Source organism: Cydia amplana, chromosome 1, assembly GCF_948474715.1.
Source record: "Cydia amplana chromosome 1, ilCydAmpl1.1, whole genome shotgun sequence".
Classification (NCBI taxonomy): domain Eukaryota; kingdom Metazoa; phylum Arthropoda; class Insecta; order Lepidoptera; family Tortricidae; genus Cydia; species Cydia amplana.
This window is the reverse complement of record NC_086069.1, coordinates 16,506,579-16,524,923: the sequence shown is the minus strand read 5'-3', so window position 1 is coordinate 16,524,923 and position 18,345 is coordinate 16,506,579. Positions and strand designations below refer to the sequence as shown.

The 18,345-nt window shown below is 34.3% G+C and overlaps 1 protein-coding gene across 1 annotated transcript; it reads right to left on the bottom strand.

Annotated features, from left to right (window-relative positions):
• Positions 1-702: 702 nt before the first annotated feature.
• LOC134649206 (sodium-dependent nutrient amino acid transporter 1-like) lies at positions 703-16,967 on the bottom strand. The gene is made up of 10 exons (XM_063503928.1): positions 16,797-16,967; positions 7,775-8,018; positions 7,301-7,443; positions 6,871-6,911; positions 6,514-6,606; positions 5,507-5,770; positions 4,422-4,629; positions 3,329-3,545; positions 2,621-2,877; positions 703-1,275 (listed from the first exon to the last, which is right to left on the bottom strand). The coding sequence occupies exons 1-10, from the start codon at positions 16,878-16,880 to the stop codon at positions 844-846; spliced, it is 1,983 nt and encodes a 660-aa protein (XP_063359998.1). The 5' UTR covers positions 16,881-16,967; the 3' UTR covers positions 703-843.
• Between the last annotated feature and the right edge of the window lie 1,378 nt (positions 16,968-18,345).

The window sequence follows — 18,345 nt, the reverse complement described above, 5'->3', positions numbered from 1 at the left end:
TGCTTATCTCTTTGTACAAGAAGTTATTATCAATGTTAGATTAGATGTAACATTTTCTAAATTAAATTTAATTTTGATACAAACTATTATTCCTCCTGACTGTACTTTCCTTTTTTTTTACAGCCAACTGATACTCATCTTAGAGACAAATCTTACAAACTCAGACACAATGAGATTGAGGTGCTTTATCCTCCAGTCTTCATCATCAGAAGTATATCTGTAATATAAGTATATCTGCTCCATAGTACAGTCGCCATCAGATATATCGGAGTGGCCGAGGTGCTCACATTATCTGAACACGCTCCCTATTAACGCCAATGCGTTGGAATGATAATTGTCAATACAATAGAGGCGTGTTCAGCTATTTGTGAGCACCTTGGCCACTCCGATATATCTGATGGCGACTGTGCCATAATATTGCATTGTCACCCAACTTTGAAGTTTCAACTCGATCGACTATAATTGAACATGAAAGATTTTATTACGTATAGACACGGGACAGTAGGTGGGTGGAACTAAAGCTTGTTAAACGAAACTAAATTTAATGTTGGTCTAATGTCTATTGCAATTAGGAGCTGAAAAAAAAAACAATTTAATAAGGAACTTCAAATATTAAATACTTACAGCAACGACGCAAAAAAATACTATATAATGTTTTTAAATAACTTTACTTACATTTATCTTGTCACTTTAGGTTACTACATACAGGTAATACATTTTATTTACGCTTGACCTCTTAATAGTAGTTTTTTTATTACGTCGACTTAAAAATATAAAACCACAAATAACGACTAGGTAATACCTTCGTTGTACGATTTGAACTAAAATTTTCGGATATTTTTTCTATAGTGATGTTGTTACTTCTGTTTTTCTTAAATCCGGCACGTTAAGAGTAAAATGTCTATTGCAATTACAAGCTAAAGAACCACCTAGTTCAGTTTTAGCTATACAAATATTGGGAGATCTGAATTTTTCTTCTGATTTTTTTATCCATTTGGATTTTGATATTGAGTGATTTGCATAAATTACTCCGTTATCTTCAGCAACTGCTTCTTCTTTGTCTAAATATCCATTTTTAAGATTAGGGGCTATTATGTAAGAAGGTATTGGTGTGATCCAGTCTTCCGTGAACATTCCGTTCGTTTTCTGTACGGTTTGGGGAAAGTTCGTTTCAGAATAGTGTTCGGTTGTGATTCGTTGAGACATCCATACGTATCGAGCCATGAGTTCTTCTGGTCCCCAAAGTCTAGATGATCTGAAGGAAGATGCAAATTTCTGTAACAAGATTAAATTGTTTTTAATCCCTTATAACTGTGGCATGAATCAAATTAAACCTATTCTTTTCCGTTGGCATACAATATTTTACACAACATATTTAATTGTCCCTTGTTTGAGTGACACGTTACCATTCTAAATATGGAAAGCTAAATAAAACAACAAGTAAAAGTAACTTAACTTAGTAACTTTGGAAAATAAATACAATTTTTATAGAACGACGAAACCCTTACTAATCTTTGCTAAATAAGTGATCCGCGAGCTTGGTAATTGTTCATCGGTGGGACATGAATACTGTAATATATAATATCTAGAGCTATAAAAACAAAACGATTGACACCTGATACAAATAAATTGGCTGTGAAGTTTCGGCGCTATGGTGTAATTACCTACACAATACAAACATAATCACAAACGTGTACACACCCACTAACAAACAGTAAGTATGTTATGTGCATACATAATGTGTATATACACAGACTGCTAACATCATACTCGTAACACTTCACTTTGGCATTACTAAAGCGATATGCCTAACTTCCATTTAGTAAGGTAAATTATTTTTATTTCAAGCATCTGTTTATTTTAGCATACAGTCCAATAAATTATTAACCCTTCGCAATACGGGCACTTTGAAAAGTTCGAGTTTCGAATTTGACAGCTTTAATAGATGTCAGTACGGTCCCTTAAATTCTGCAGTAACTTTGGTTGTCAAATACTGAGGATTGATAATTTCGTTACTACATAGCATATGGCGCCGTATACGCCATAATTATAGTTTAACTGGCCACTCTTTTTTATTAAGCACTATACCTATTCTACAGTCCTCCTCGAATAACTCTATAATACAAACAAAATAGACATATAAGTGTGATAATTTACTTATTCGAGTTATTCAAATACCTATATTTAAGTATGTCACTGCCAAGTGACAGCTGTCAGGGCTGTTCTAGATACGGCAATTGCCGCAGTGTTAAATAGTTTAGTTTAGTTTTTATGTTTAGGTATAGTTATAGTTCTAGTTCTAATTAGTTTAGTTAAATAAAGCATAGCCGCCTCGTCGTCGAACGGCGTACGCCTGGGTCACAACTGAAGAACAGCGCTGGCTTTGCCAGCTACATGCTGAGTTGTGACCCTTTTATGGCAAAATGCTCTTAATGTTATACATACACCGTGAAATTTTAGTGGAAAACCGCAGGAAAACAACCACTAAAATTTCACGGTGTATATACATTGTATATTTGTCAACAAGTTTTTGTCATCTGTGTTTGTCATAAATAACGGTATTTTCTTTCTTTCTTTCTTTCTTAATATATAATCTTTAATAAAAATGCAGACAACTAACCGAAATTAAATTAAATTGTTCCTCTTGAGCCACAGCTATGGCCGCCATGATGACGAGGACTACCAGTATGCCAATGAAAACACCACTCATTGGCCACAGCGATAAGTTTTGATTCCAAGTGGTATGCAGTAGGACTCGCAGCCACCACCCCGAGACGCCGACGAGGAGGATTGGTGCCAACGCCCACGCCGCTATCCATATCAAAGGTAGTTTCGTGCCAGTCAAGAATTCTATATCCAATCTTAGGTAATGCCAGCCTGAAAATATATTTTTACTTTTCAACATTTTTATTTTGAGATAAAATATGCTAAGAATAGTTTGAGTATCCGTAAAAATAAGTTTTAATTTGACAAAAAAAAAATTGGACACCTACAAGCTTTTATCGCTGACTGTACTTTTCTTTCGACAGGCAACTAACACTCATCGAGATAATTGTAACAAACCCAAGCTTATTGGTTGGGTTTACGAGTATTTATCACAGGAACTCTGCCACCTCCCGTGTCCATTATTAGGTCAGCTCGATAGTACTATAATGCTGCATTTTCTCCTAACTTACATAATGTATCTGAAGGTATATGAAGTTTCAGCTCAATCGAATAGTGGGAAGAGGGTCTAATTAAACGTGCAAGTTTTACCCGAACATATATACATACAAACAAAGAAAAAGAGCTTATATTAAAATAGTATTATATTTATATATGTGCTTACCATAAATGAACACAAATCCTACAATTTCCACGGCAGTAGTAAATGCTGCCAGTACCGGTACCACCAGTTCATCTAGGACCGTCACCACTTTGAGACCTTTTAGCAGTACTGCAATGGTTAAAGTGGTCCCTACAGCTGACGATGCAGTTGCAACTAGTCGCCAGTGATCGTTGAACGTGCGACTGAACTTGCTAAATACCGTAAAGAGGAGCAGCAACTGAAATTGAAAAAAAAAATATGATGAGCACAGATATTTGTTCCTGAGTCTTGGGTGTTTTCTATGTATTTATGTATTTGTACATTATGTATATCGTTGTCTAAGTAACCACAACACAAGCTTTCTTGAACTTACTGTGGGGCTTAGTCAATCTTTGTAAGAATGTCTTATAATATTTATTTATTATAATTTCGTGGAGATTTTTCCATTACAACTTTGAACCGTCTTTGTAGATCTGTCTTATTTTGTTGTATGTCTTTTTATATCTCAGAAAATTGGGGTCCCGGGCCTTTGGGAGATGTGCGTGGGGCTAAACCCAACAGCGCAAAGGCCTTATAAGATAAATCAACCTAAAAATAAGGGATACACGTGGTGGATACCATCCCCGATGCACAAAATGATACATTCGGGGAGAAGGTTTCCACCAGACATTTTCAGTGTCAGCACTACGGCTGCTATGGGAACTAAGTTGTATATTGGATGGACTGGATATGGGGCTATGGAAGGAGACTAGCGGACACCTGCCGTAAGAATTGTGAAAAGCAGGCGGTGACTCGCGAACTCATTGTACCTACATCGCGATTTCTAAGCGGCGGCTGAGAGATTGTTGAGAGGTGAGTACCTGCGGTAGCCAGAGGGCCTACCGCGAACCACGTTCGACGTGTTGGCTCTCTGTCGCACTTGTAAATTCGTACGTAAGTGTGACAGGGAGGCAACACGTCGAACGTGGTTCGCGGTAGGCCCTCTGATCCCGGTAAATCCGTTCAGCAGGCCGGCGGCGTTATGACATTTTAAACTTATACTAATGAACTTTTTTGAAAATATAATATGTCGAAATTAATGGTATGTTTAAGATTATAACCGTGTACCACTTACCACAGTGATTATGCCAGACAATACCACAATCCCAAATGCCAATATCGGCCACTCCTTACTCCGTTTTTCTGCCACTGAAGACTGGTATATTAATACTAAAATTGATACAAAACTAGTATCTCTTGTGCCTTCTCCACCAATGGACTCCCACAAAAATACCCAAAGCCATCCTGTTATTAAATTAACTATGATTATCATAATTGACGTCCTGAAATAAGATAAAACAGAATCAATATTGGAAAAACATTAATAAGCAAACTTATTATTTTGTTCTTTTATTATAAAGATGCATTTAAGTAAGTAAGCCGGACGTGCGAGGGCATTTAAAATTTTAGCTCAATCGGAACTCGGGGGCTAGGTATTTAATATCTTGCTTGCAAGATTTAACCGAAAAAACTTACAAAATAAAACACCGTGATTAATAAATAATAGTTTGTACCTACTTGTTAACAAAATCTTTTGCATTACGTAGAGAAAAAAAAACGATAATAAAGGTGTAATTAAAGCGGTAGGTACAAGTTGGAGTTATACATTATTCATCTTAGTACCTACTGTAAATAATATACGATCCGTGAAATAGTTTTCATTGAATATCAGTAGTTTATTTTTGAACAATGTTTAACAGCATCATAAAAGCATTATGGAAAAGTTTTACCAATGAATTTTGTTCCAGTGTTCGAGTTGTTGCCTAAATAAACTATACAGTTGAATTTCCAGATTACTCGTGGTCCACAAATAAACTCTTTTATGATTCAAAATTCGCACAATATTAGGCATAAATGTATAAAATGTAGGCATTTGTTAATTAGTCATGTAAAACCGGCTAAGCGGATTGTTTATTTTTATTGGGAGTCAATCGGTGGAGAAGGAGAGCACGAAAGATACAAGTTCATATCCAGATGTGTCATCACCTGGATTAACATAATGATACGTAATATCGGTATTAATTGTATGAGAACAGGACTGTTGACTTCTAGGCTGATAAATCAGCAAGCAAAAGTTTGTGTTGAAAATGAGGCAAAAAAATTAAGCAAATCTTTGAAGTCGGCGCTACGTGTGATTTGTGAATATTTTCAGATACTTACCACCGGACATCAGAATGTCTGTACACCGTCCCACCAGCACTTATCAAGTATCCTCCAGCAACTTGCGTCGATAACAAGGATTGTACCATTGCACTTTGCCAAATAAAAGGCTCATATAGCACGTTCCATTGCTCGCAATCTTCGAGCATAGAAAAAAGTACATCACCGTTCGACAGAAATGTACAAATCACTATAGCACTTATCATTGTGATGGGTCCCAAGATACTGAGTGACACCTTCAGTGATTTTCGAAGACGATATAATCTGAAAATAAATTAAGACTAAGATAATATAGGCAGTGTTTTTGAAGTGGGATAATATGGGAAAATCCGGAACTATTGAAAATAGAGGAAACTTTTTTAGGATCCATTATGGTCAATACAGGTAATTGTGCCATACGGGTAAGTGTGGCTGCTGACCTTCACATTGGGGCCTGTTTACACATTAATTAGTGTTTATTGCGAGCCCAAAAATGTATTACTTGCGTTTAGTAACATAGCGTTTTTCTGGTGAAACACTGTTGGCATGGTCAAAATTATGGTTTAGTGTGAGTTGTTCTTAACTTTTTTTATGGCGCTTTGGTCAATTAGGATTTATTTAAATACTTAATAGATTATTTTTATATGTTTGTGTAGCCAGGCGATTGCCAAATCATTCACTATCAATTGCGGTCACTATAACACGTACCGTAAAGTTTTACTTTTTAGTTAGTTTAGTTATAATTTACTAATCATTATTGGGTAACCATTTATGACAGTTGAGTCTATATGAGTCTATGATATGGGACGGTAATGAATAAATTAACAATATTACATTACTTATCTAAACTTATAGTTATGCAGTAGTAGGAGTGTGTTGAGACTTGCATTTTTCTACATGCACTTACCTAATATTTTCAATGAGATTTACATATATCACTTTGTAATGTACTGTGGTAATTTTCTCCTTGCCCTTCCCAGGTGACTTAGCACCCTCGTTAGCAATAAAATAACAATGATATTACTCACAAAATGGGCACGAAGAACCATAAAATAAATATAATTATGGCCATTATCCCGAAGTACTGCGGGTACATTGTAAATGGCGCCAAAAATGTTGAACTGAAAAAAATATGATACAGGTTAAGGGTGTCATTAAATTAGAGTGGAAATGGGTCTCTTAAAAGTGATTTATGTGGGATACATATTATTTTGATGGGACATTATGAAATTTTACTCGAAATATGATTGTTAGAGACTTTGTATTTTGTTTGTACTTATTATCAATATAAAATGTAGGCTTGGACGTAACTAGCACAAATACAAGGACATTGAATAAAATTGTCAAAAAGTCAAATAGTTACTCAAGCGTAAAATAAAACTTACTTGAAACATTCGGACGCATTCATTTTGTTTTCATAGCCGTGCTGTAAAACAGAAACAAATAAATTATTCATCTGGTAATTTAAATTTTCGAATGAGCAACGATGAGACTTTTGAAACTTGATCGTTGTGCATGAAATTGCAAATTTGCTCCAAATTGTTATATATATCTGCACACTTGACTTCACTTACTTTTGTAAGTACTACGAAATGAATTAATGATGATAAATGATATGGGATAGTTTCATTCGTTTTTGTGTTTTTTTATTAATTTATTAATTTAGTACTTCCTTGTGCTTTTTATTTCGGAAAACTTGTGAAATAAAACTGTTTTTTGTAATTACTTCCTTTTAGTCTAAATAAACTTTGTGTTTAAGTGACATTTCGTACTTTGAAGCTTGGAAGGAATCGTAAATTATTTAAGATCACTTACTGGCGTTATTTGTAGCTTTGTACAATCCTTCAAAGGGAACGAGCCTTTCCCTATCCAGATCAGATATGCTGCCGATAAAGCTACATACATCATGGTGTATACACTGCAAATGTATGACGTTATTACTTTCAAGTGTCCCACACCTGAAATTTTAAGCAAATGAAATGTACGTTCCTTTCCTTTTTCGGTTAAACTCCAATGATTGGCTCCTTCAACATTATTTCAAGGCAGTACTGGTAACTTTTCTAAAAAACAGGGGATAAATTTCATAACATAACATAACTTTCGGGCTTTAAGGAGGTAATCAGGGTAGTTTACCCTAATACGTTCTAAAGAATAATTAATCAAACAGTTTACTTTAATAATATTTCCGGTATACAGTTTATTAAAAAAAACTTGGGCACATGGCCATAGATATAGCAGGTACTGATAAATATCTGATTGATCTTGCTAAGTAACATGTACTAATTTTACCTCTCAGTATAGGAACTGCTCTCCACACTCCGACCGCGTCCTGTTGGCTGAGCTGCCCCACCGCCAGCTGCAGCAGGCTGGCCGGCAGCGCAACCAGCACGAGCCACACCGAGTACGCCACCAGGTACGGAAGCGTTCCATGTCTGAATGCTTCGCGCGGAAGACGCACGAAGTTGAACAGCGTTAGCGAAATTGCCAGCGTGCATAACTGCGTTTTGATGAAGTCTAGAGATGACTTTAATACCTGAAACATTGATTAAATTAACATAATAATTTTGTGTTTGGGGTTGTTATTGGTTGCCTGTGGAAATAAAAGTACAGTCAGCAATAAAACCAAACATGAAATTTTAGTCAAAATCTTATTAAATATAGGGTAAGTAAAACTAGGGTCATAAAAATCATCTTCTTTTCGGGCGATGTCCGTTGATAATTTTGCCCATACCGCCTTTACTGCACAATGTACAGTCAAAGAACTTAATTTCCGATCCGTGTTGTACCTTGTCACAGCAATCACAATTAATAATATGAAGTCTCTAGCGATTTTCATATTGATTGTCACTGTGACAAGGTACAAAAGGCTCGAAAATTAAATTCATTGACTGTACCTACTAAATAAATGGATAGGTATTATTGAATCAGTTTTTTTTATTTGCATGGTTTCTTTAACCACTCACATGATTCCGATTTTAACAAAAGGTGCCCTGAACTGCTCTGCCATTTCGCAGATACGACGGCACAGTGTCATGATATTTTCAAAAATCGATAACTTTACTTCTGCTAAAGCATTTGCAACGATTCTTTTGGTTTTTTAATGATAAAGAAACAAAGAATTTATTTTACTACTATAGCATTGTGCTGTTATAATAAAAATAATTATTAAAAATTCACAAAGTTGACCCAATGAAATAATGTCCGCGTTATAGTAGAAAACTATTTTTAATTAAAAATCTAAATCGATAACGTATCTTTTTTTTGTATTCAATTTAAAGAAGACTTAATAAGCTTTTAATTGGTACTAAACATCTTGATAGCTCACCTATGAAATTGCCGAGTAAAACTAATTCAAATTCCGATAAGAAACTTTCGAATTGCTCAATCTGCTGTGAAACTATATATTATGTTCATGATTTTTTTGTGGCTAATTTAGACACTGAAGTACTAAAATATAGTAAAAAACAGTTTAAGACACTAATAATCTTGAAATAAAATGCATAACTTATGCAATTATAACGATGATAGTAGCTATATAACTTAAAATAACAAAAGAGTATCTACGTACCTACTAAATTTTGGTGTTTTTATAATTGCCGATCACCAACAACCGAACTAACTTATAACTACACTAATACGTTTAATACATCCACCATAACACACACTTCACAACATATTAAGCACAATAAACCAATAATAACTATTAACACATAAAATTATACTGATTACAAACGTAAATAAGCCGGTAAACTGACTTCTTCCATCTCAAAAATAAAGATGGCTACCCATTTAGGGTGGAGACACAACAGCGCGCGGTGCAGATGTTCAACAGAAATAGGAACTTTAAAATTGTAATACCTAATTAATTATTTATTTAATCGTATAATTATTTAGTTTATTCAATGTAAATAGCAAAGAAATATTAGTAAATACAAATTATAAGTAAGTAGTAAAAAAAATCCCAAAACGCGTATGCAACGCGTCTAGTACACCACATGCCTTACGATATGCAGAAATGCTTTAAGCAACCACAGTTGCCGGGTTTGTACTTACAATTTACCGTCACATGTTTTGATCGCTAATCCTGTGTAATACACAGTGATTTAATACATTCTATGGTTTATTAATGTAACTTAATAATCGAACTAGTTAATGTCTATTGGTTGCTCAAGATATATTTAGTAATCTTAGAAATGTAGGGCATTCAAATAAGAAACACGTCAAGAATCTACAGAACTATTGTTTTGAAGTGATATTATTTGGTCATCAATATTAAGTAGGTCTAAAATATAGTTTTAAACTAATAGACCAATAAACGCGGAGTAGTTTAATATACATTACTAATAGAAATATCTAAATTTGAATACTTGAGGCATTTTAAAACACGCAGCAACTTTTTACACATCGCACTTCCTGAACAACTTGCAAAGTAAAATAGATAAGAAATACTGTGGTTGTGTCTATATGGTTGAAACATTTTTTAAATATTGTCACGTTGGTAGTCTGTGTTTTAAAAATTGTTTATACCGTATCTGTGCAGCCCTTCACAGATAATAAATAAAAAACCGCATACACTCCTTTTGCAACTCGAGTTGCGACGATCATTTTAGAGGTGCGCAATCTTGAAACTCTAGTTGCTGGAATCATGTGAGTGGTTAACTAATATAACAGCCAAAAATAGAATAGTTTCTTGAGTGGGTGCGATTTCATTTTCAGTAAATCAGCGTGGAACGCAAGTTGAATTGATATTTCGTACAAAAAGTAAATTCTCGTTAAATCTCGATCATATCTAATACTCGTAAAGAATCTGATGATAAGTTTTCTAGTCACGTAAATGAAAATAAGGCCCCACGTGATATCGTTAGCCGAGGAAAACGAACACTCACCGTGAGTCTTGATTATACTTTCATTGATCATTTCGTATCAAAGAAATACCTCAATTTTCTTTGGCAAGATTGATTACGTAATTTGCATGAAAACATGCCCGTTTTGTCAATGTTATATTGGTTTTTGAAGCTCTTTGTTAGTCAGTTATCCGCAACTGAAGTTACGTTAGTGATGAGTGGTGACCATCACTGGTGGTCAACAAAGAGGGGAGGTCTTGGGTTTGACTCTCGTTAAAATTTATTTCTGTAATTTTATTTCTATTACCTACTACCTATATACCGCCTATGTACGGGTCTTTCACAATCGACTATGTTAAATATTGAATAAACCACTAGCTCTATAACGCAAACATTTGATGGCATGCAGACGTCCAGCTATTGTCTTGTAAGGCAGTGTTTTGAAAACGAGCAGTGGTAAGAATGCGAATTGTTGTCCGTGATTATGTCGATCACAATGCAAACAATTATAAGAGACCTACGTAAGTCTTACTTGAAAGGTTTAGTACTCGAAAGGTACAGAACCCAATCACTAATCCCCCATTCTCCGCCCGTCCATCCTTCCGTCTGTCTGCGGACAGTATCTCTCGATAACCGTACTATTAGTATTTGGTATATATGGTTAAGAAATGTTGTAACAATATAACGATTTCATATAAAGGAACGTAATACCTTACGTAGGGAATGACTGCCTTAGTTGTTAATTTTAAAAGCTTAATAAGTAGCTTATGTATCAAATCTTATATATACCTTTAAACGAGCAATTCTTGTATATTTATTTATTTACATATATATATTGAGGATCTCGGAAACGGCTCTAACGATTTGGATGAAATTTGCTATATTATGCGGGTTTACGGGGGCGAAAAGTCGATCTTGCTAGGTCTTATCTCTGGGAAAACGCGCATTTTTGAGTATTTATATGTTTTCCGAGCAAAGGTACCGACCTTTGCTCGGAAAACACCGCCGACCGCCGACCGCCGCCGAGACCGCTCCCAGATATTAATTATTGATTATAGAAGAAGTTTAACAGAAAACATGTTATACTAACCGCATAATGTACGGAGCTGTACAAATAATTTACTTCAGCTGTCAAATTCAAGGCACGTTTTCCTTAAACTTTATATCTCTTCTACTATTAACTCTTGGGTAGTAGTAAGACGTTAATTGCGGCTTAAAATCAAAAAAATCGGATATTGTATCGTGAGTTAAGGTGGAAAGCTGTTAATTGACTCGTACTGATTAACCTCTCTCCATTAATTAACCTTTCAAGTAGGTAGGTATACCATTTACACCAGCACCAGATAATGTGGACCACCAGAGATCAGTCATTCAGGGATATTCAGGAATAAATAATTCTATGCAAAGTAACCCGTTTTTATTGCTTTTTAGTGTTTATTTATTATTAAATACAATTATTACTCCATTTGATTTTATGTTCTAAAGTTTTTTCAATTTCCTCACTGAATACATCGTCAATCGTGTTGATGAATTTATACGATGGTCAAAGTCTCAATCTGTTTAGTGGAATAGTTATATAATACCGTTTTAATAGCAATAATACTATAAACCACAGATAACATTGCCACGGGCTATTAAATAAACGTATAATTATAGCCAACAGCGGCCATTATGCGTCAGGTTCCGAAGAAAAGGAAAACCAGCGGGCAATTAAAACAATTATGTGGAATACACCTTCATATTTTATGAGTGACGTCCATCCACGGGGCAAGCTACTGACTGTACCAAGAGTTCTTAATGGTTTTAAAATGGAAAAATATATTAGAGCTATCATATGGTTATGTAAAATTATATTTTGTACAATTGAACATGTTTTAGAACCGAATAAACTTATTCTAGTTTAAGAGTGCCTCCGAGCTTTTGCCTATTAAATAAATATTTTTTTACTTTGATAATAATATTTTTCTCATTTATCACATAAAATGTTTTTTTTTGTTATTGTGAGACGTCTTTTATTCAAATAACAAACGGACATAAATAAAATATTAGTACCTATCTACAGGTAAGGATTGAAATTTTCATAAATGCCAGTATTTCGATCCGAGTTGGTATGATATTTTAATTAATTAGTATCATTAGTGATCATAGTTACAGAACTCGGTAAGACAATTTGAAATTGACAAATGTACCTACAGTAAGCAAGTAGATGGTACATCTGCAATATTTAGCACTTGTCGCCATTAACTGAACGATACTCATTATCAACTTTAATAATTAACTCTGGGTAGTTGTAATAGAGTTTATTTTGCACGGCACAAAATTGACACCTCAATAATTGCAATGATTAGCATCGCATGTCCGCATAGTATATAATAGTACAACTATGAAATGTAGTATGGATCTATGATACGCGCATTGAGATACGGCTTTTTAGCTTCCGTAGCTCCGACCTCTTGTTAAAGACCTGACACTTGATTAGCTCGCGGTGCAACTCGTGTTCCATAAATTCCATAATTTACCTTTCATGTACAATGTTTACCATTTCTTAAAGATTAAAAAATCTAACTTCTGTTAATTTATCTAGTCTAGTCAGTGCGTCCAAATTAAATTCCGTATCCATATAAATATTATATTATTTTTGCCTGCAAGAAGACTGAATATAAAGTGGATAGTGTTCCACGGTCGCGTTTTGGCGTGCACTTCTACTCATTAGTAAGTGGTGCGCGATTTCTGCCCAAATAATGTCCTGATTTGGGACGACGCCATTTTTTTCAGGGTAACGTAGTCAATAGGTTGATAAAGAGATGTTAAATCTCAGATAGCAGTAATATTGTTTATTAATAAAGTAGAGTTTTTTGCAGTACCGTAAACTGGGGATATTTTGAATCGCGGGTGTGACACTGACCATCAATTTCTGAGGAGTTGATTTAGAACGCGAGGTAAACGCCTTTATGGTGATTGTGGTTGTTTATGTTGATATGATTGTGGTTGAGTGTTCAGAAACGAATCCCTTATAGTTAAAAAATTTATGATCGGTATTACCCTAATGAATCAAAGTAACTTCAGTTTACCGGTACAGTATTTTTTTGTTACTGACGTCACTCACTAGTCATCATTATGCAAATGCTGTATTGTTTGCGAGAATAAAACAAGGTATATAACCTACTCGTAAATATCGTCAACCTTGTTTACTTTTGTCTGAAATTGACTACCTTTAAACGAGCAATTCTTGTTTATTTATATATATATTTCGGGGATCTCGGAAACGGCTCTAACGATTTCGATGATATATGCTATATTGGGGTTTTTGGGGGCGAAAAATCGATCTAGCTAGGTCTTATCTCTGGGAAAACGCGCATTTTCGAGTTTTTATATGCTTTCCGAGCGAAGCTCGGTCACCCAGATATTACTTATTAATAGGTATCAAATGCCCTTTGAAAGTGTGATTTTTTTAATGAATTTACCTAGTAAAGAATATTACTTCAGAGTATCCCGGGCAGTAGCACAATTCAAAATTGTATATTAGATGGAAAATTATTATTTTTTGCTTAAAAGTATATATATATATATTCAGATTGGTCCAATTTTTCATTGCTGCGGGACTCTAAATGAACTCAAACTTAACACTAAAAATCTGTAACGTTAACATATAACGTTAAAAAAAAGCAACCGATAAAAGGATAAAATAAAATATTACTAGTTGCGCTAGCGCTATCAACTATGCGCTAGCAACCGATATGTTTGAAGTGGAAGCCAAGCCAATAGTTAAAGCACACATTTTGTTTCTTTCTTTCTTATCGAACCGTACCAGGATCGGCCATCAGTTCGACAGTGTGTTGACACTCTTATGATTTGACTTGGCACCGAATTTAAATGTATCAGTTGTTAGTGGATATAAAACATGTAGGTAAGTACCTAATATTTTAATTTATCCTTATTGAAGTCGGATTTTTAAGGTGTTTTTACAAGAGTATTGATCTACAGACCGTGGAACCTTGTCGCCAGCAACTATTATTTCACTGTCAACGCATGAATTCTATACTTCCTTCCTTCAAATAGCTTGCGGCTCTGCACGCTACCCGCTCGGTAGTCATACTAAAATAAACCTTACTCCGACAACTTACGAATCATCGAAAAATCTATGATAAAAATATAGGTCGGAAATAATGCATTTAGTTGTTTTTGTAGGAAAATTCTGTTTTTTGAGTTACGTAATAAATAGAAAAAAAATCATAAATGTAATATATTCACATAAAATTACTCGTAAAACAAGTAATAAATTGATTTATTTCCTAGAAAAAGTTAACTTGCCATTTAATCACTTGCATGCATTGATTATAAATAACTTTCGCTGTTTTTTTAGGGATACAATAAATCACACTAATAGGTATGTATAATGACTGGACTATATGAAATATTGCAGGTCTATAAAATGTAGGTACATTATGTACCTACATTTTTTTAATTACTTATTATTTTGTGCAGGTACAAAGTTTGATTTGAAATTTTATATTTCAGCACCTTTATATTTCCGACCTGCCCGACCAGGTGTTAACACCACTTTATTTTTTGGGGTTTTGTAGTGGCTAATTAATACTATATAATATTAGGTATCGAAAAGTCGTAAAAAACCAGGGGTACCTAATATTTTTTAGTTTTTGGGTTATCTGGGTTAAGTAGAAGCGTAAGAAATAATATATGTATGTATTGAATAAAATCTTACTCACTTTTACGATAGGGTTGTTACTTTGCCTATTTAGGTAGGTACACACAAAACTCATGAAATCCTATGTTTGTGACTGGGTTTTTTATGACGTTTCAAGTTAAATTATGAGCTTAAAATATACGCGCTGTTAGGTATCAATTTGTGTCTACTTTCCATCAATTTAAATTAAAAATGTTTTGGTGTATACAAATTATTTGTCTTTTGGGATCTCAATAATTATAATATATACTTATATGTAGGTATTTATAACTTTTGTAAGTTCATTTTGTCATATTTGCTATATGAAAACTTTAACGTCCAACGAACCCCGAAGAATTTCCGTTTTACGTATTAAAGAGGATTAAAACATAAAGCAGTGGAACATAAGCCTGGCTTAATAAGGTGGGCTGGGTTTATTATAGTTCCTTGTTACAAAAGTTTAATGCCTCAGAAACCCTAGTTAAGGCGAGTTGCCTACCTACTAATTTATGTTGAAATGGAAACGAGTGAAATTACATCTTAGAACTTTAATGCTCATACCTGGCACCTTATTGACAGCAACAGAAGTAGAACTATCTGACTTAAAGCGACACATATTGGCAGGGTCAACAAACGGGCTCCTTTAATTTAGGGTCCTTTGGCCGTACCCTAATACGTGTCACGCTCGGCTTGTCCCGACCCTTTGTGTTTTTCAATCTTGTATTGAGTTTAAATTAAATAAACAGGTGGAAAATGAATACCAACGTACACTTGCTCTCGCTAACTATTCGACTAAGCGCCACTTGCACCATTCTACTAACCCGGGGTTAACCGGTTAAACCTGGAGTTACCATGGTTACCAGTACAGTTTGACACTGGGTTAAGTGTTTAAGCGCCCGGGTTAGTGGAATGGTGCAAGTGGGCCTAAGAGTCTTCGATAAGTTTATTAATTAGGTACCATATGACTCTTAGGCTGTTTAAAATTAATAATATTTTGTAGGTATACTTTAAATAGCCAAGCAAACCAGGGTTTATTTAGATATTATGCATATTAATATTACAAACCGCAATATGAGATTTAAATAATCTCCAACATCATTACATCATACATAATGCAAAGGGTACGAGGCTTCCCAACCGTGGCGAATTATTAGCGAGTAAACTACGAGTACATAGACCTAGCTGAACCTTACATCCAATGTCTATTTAATATTAATGTTAAGATTACTTTATTGTCTAGACGTGGCGGGCGTAAAAATCCGAAAAAAGCTTCTGTAAAACTACCTAAGTATTTTTTCTCGAAGAGTATAAAGTATAATGTACCGAATCTTGTCAAATTAAGTTTTCCCGGGAATATATTATATTGTGAAAAATCTTAAATAATATATTGAAAAATCTTAAAAGATAGAAATAACTTAAAAAAGGTCTGTTGACTGTATTTCAGGTTAGTTGGATTTCAGGTTCCCAAGATTAAACCATGCCAAATTTATACCCTCAGTGATAACAATCTTCTCCAAGATACTACTCCTTCCATGGATAACGTCATTGCCGGCGTAATTATAATGTACATATAGAGGAAGCCGTCTTATTTTACCTTGAACTAGACCCTACTAGTAGCGTGTTAAAATCTTCCTTTAATATCTTAAAATTCGTGACTTCATTTCATTTATTTACTCTTATACATAATAATTGTCTTAAAAAGTTAACACCAACAGAGAAAACCACTAAACAGACTCTCATCAAAAAGTTAATATTTAAAATTTCAAGGTCATCACAAACCTACCCTGCCGTTTCTGGAAATTCGTCCTTGGCATCCATTGCTGCGATCCGAGGTGTATTTTTCACATAGCCATGGAGCCACTGCCATATAAAAACAATTGTATGAGACACAGTTGAAAACAAGAGACGAACGCGCGCATGCGCCTTGCCCGTAAAACTGAATTACTGACAAGGAAGGTGTGTTTATTAGAGATGGACGTGTTGATAATGAGCGTTGTCGATGTAAAGATGAAATCAATTTTTATTTCACGTTTGTTTGTTTAAACAAATTAATTTTGTACTTATAACTAATTAAAAGATACACTGTACGTCAAATGGCAGTAAATAAAAACTTTTTTCACGCATGTGACGCATCCGTATTTTTTTTTAATTCGTAGGCAAACGAATGAAGTTACACGAGATCAAATGTCGTGCGGTTTATATTAAAAAAACATACGGAATTGACGTTTCGTATCGATAACTGCAATTTTTATATCTATGGAAACTAGAATACAGACCCACGTGAGTTTTGACTGCTGTTCCAAATTTAAACTCATAACCTTACAGAAATGTATAACATGTATGTTTAACAGTACAGAAATGTATATAAAGTAGGTACAGATTTTACCTACTACCACAGATAAGAAAATTCTCATAGTAAAATTGGTTGTAATAATGCTGGTCATTTCCTACGGCTTCTGAACACATTATAGAGCATGTGCGTAGATAAAATTTATAATGCATTTTTTTTGCATGTTTTCCTTATGTTCCTTCCGCCTGCGGAAGTTGACGCTATCGACTTTTCTCCGCACTAGCGTCGCGAGCGCACCGCCACGCTACAGCGCGTGCGGCACTATAGTCAGTTATGGAAATGAGAAGTGATTTATCAAAGGTATTTACATCCATTTCGTTACCATTATGAAATCAATCTAAATACTGGAACCTAAGGTTTAAATTTGAAACAAACCATTAAAATACTTAAGTTTTTGAAAAAATACTCTTCAATAAATGAACCAGACGTGATGAGTAAAATAAAAACATGGGTTAATTAAAGAGCCACTGACCACTTTAACTTTAACTTAAGGTTTCAGATGCGGAATGAGAACGAACTTTCTTTTGAAATTGATTAACTTTATTATGAGTACTTAACAATAATACATATTTATGAATGAACTGCGTATAATATAACCGTGGACACACACTATACTGTGTGTAGGTACTGTGTAGCAGTTAGGGCTAATTATATATTTAATATTTAACGTTTTCATGACAACCGTGACAACCTAAAAATAATATTATCTACTGATAAAATAGTAATAATAAAAAAACACGATGACGCGAACCTTTGCTTCATAAAAATGTTATAAAACGATACTAATATTCTCTGCAATTAAATTGTATCAAAAACAAAGCGTATCATGTAAATACATGTTCAATGGAACGCGTAGTCCAGGTAAACTATCACATAATATGTATAAAATAAAATAAATGTATTCGTAGTAGTATATGTGTAAGAACTTGAGCTCCTTCTTGTACACAAAATATAATTTATAAATAATCTGATCATGATTTGA

Bases quoted from the DNA above. Each gene is read 5' to 3' on its own strand.
- LOC134649206 (XM_063503928.1), bottom strand. From the start codon at position 16,880: ATGGCAGTGGCTCCATGGCTATGTGAAAAATACACCTCGGATCGCAGC. The intron at 7,444-7,774 runs GTAAAATTAGTA...TTAAAATTTCAG, and splicing joins AGCAGTTCCTATACTGAGAG to GTGTGGGACACTTGAAAGTA. The intron at 4,630-5,506 runs GTAAGTATCTGA...ATCTTATTTCAG, and splicing joins AGACATTCTGATGTCCGGTG to GACGTCAATTATGATAATCA.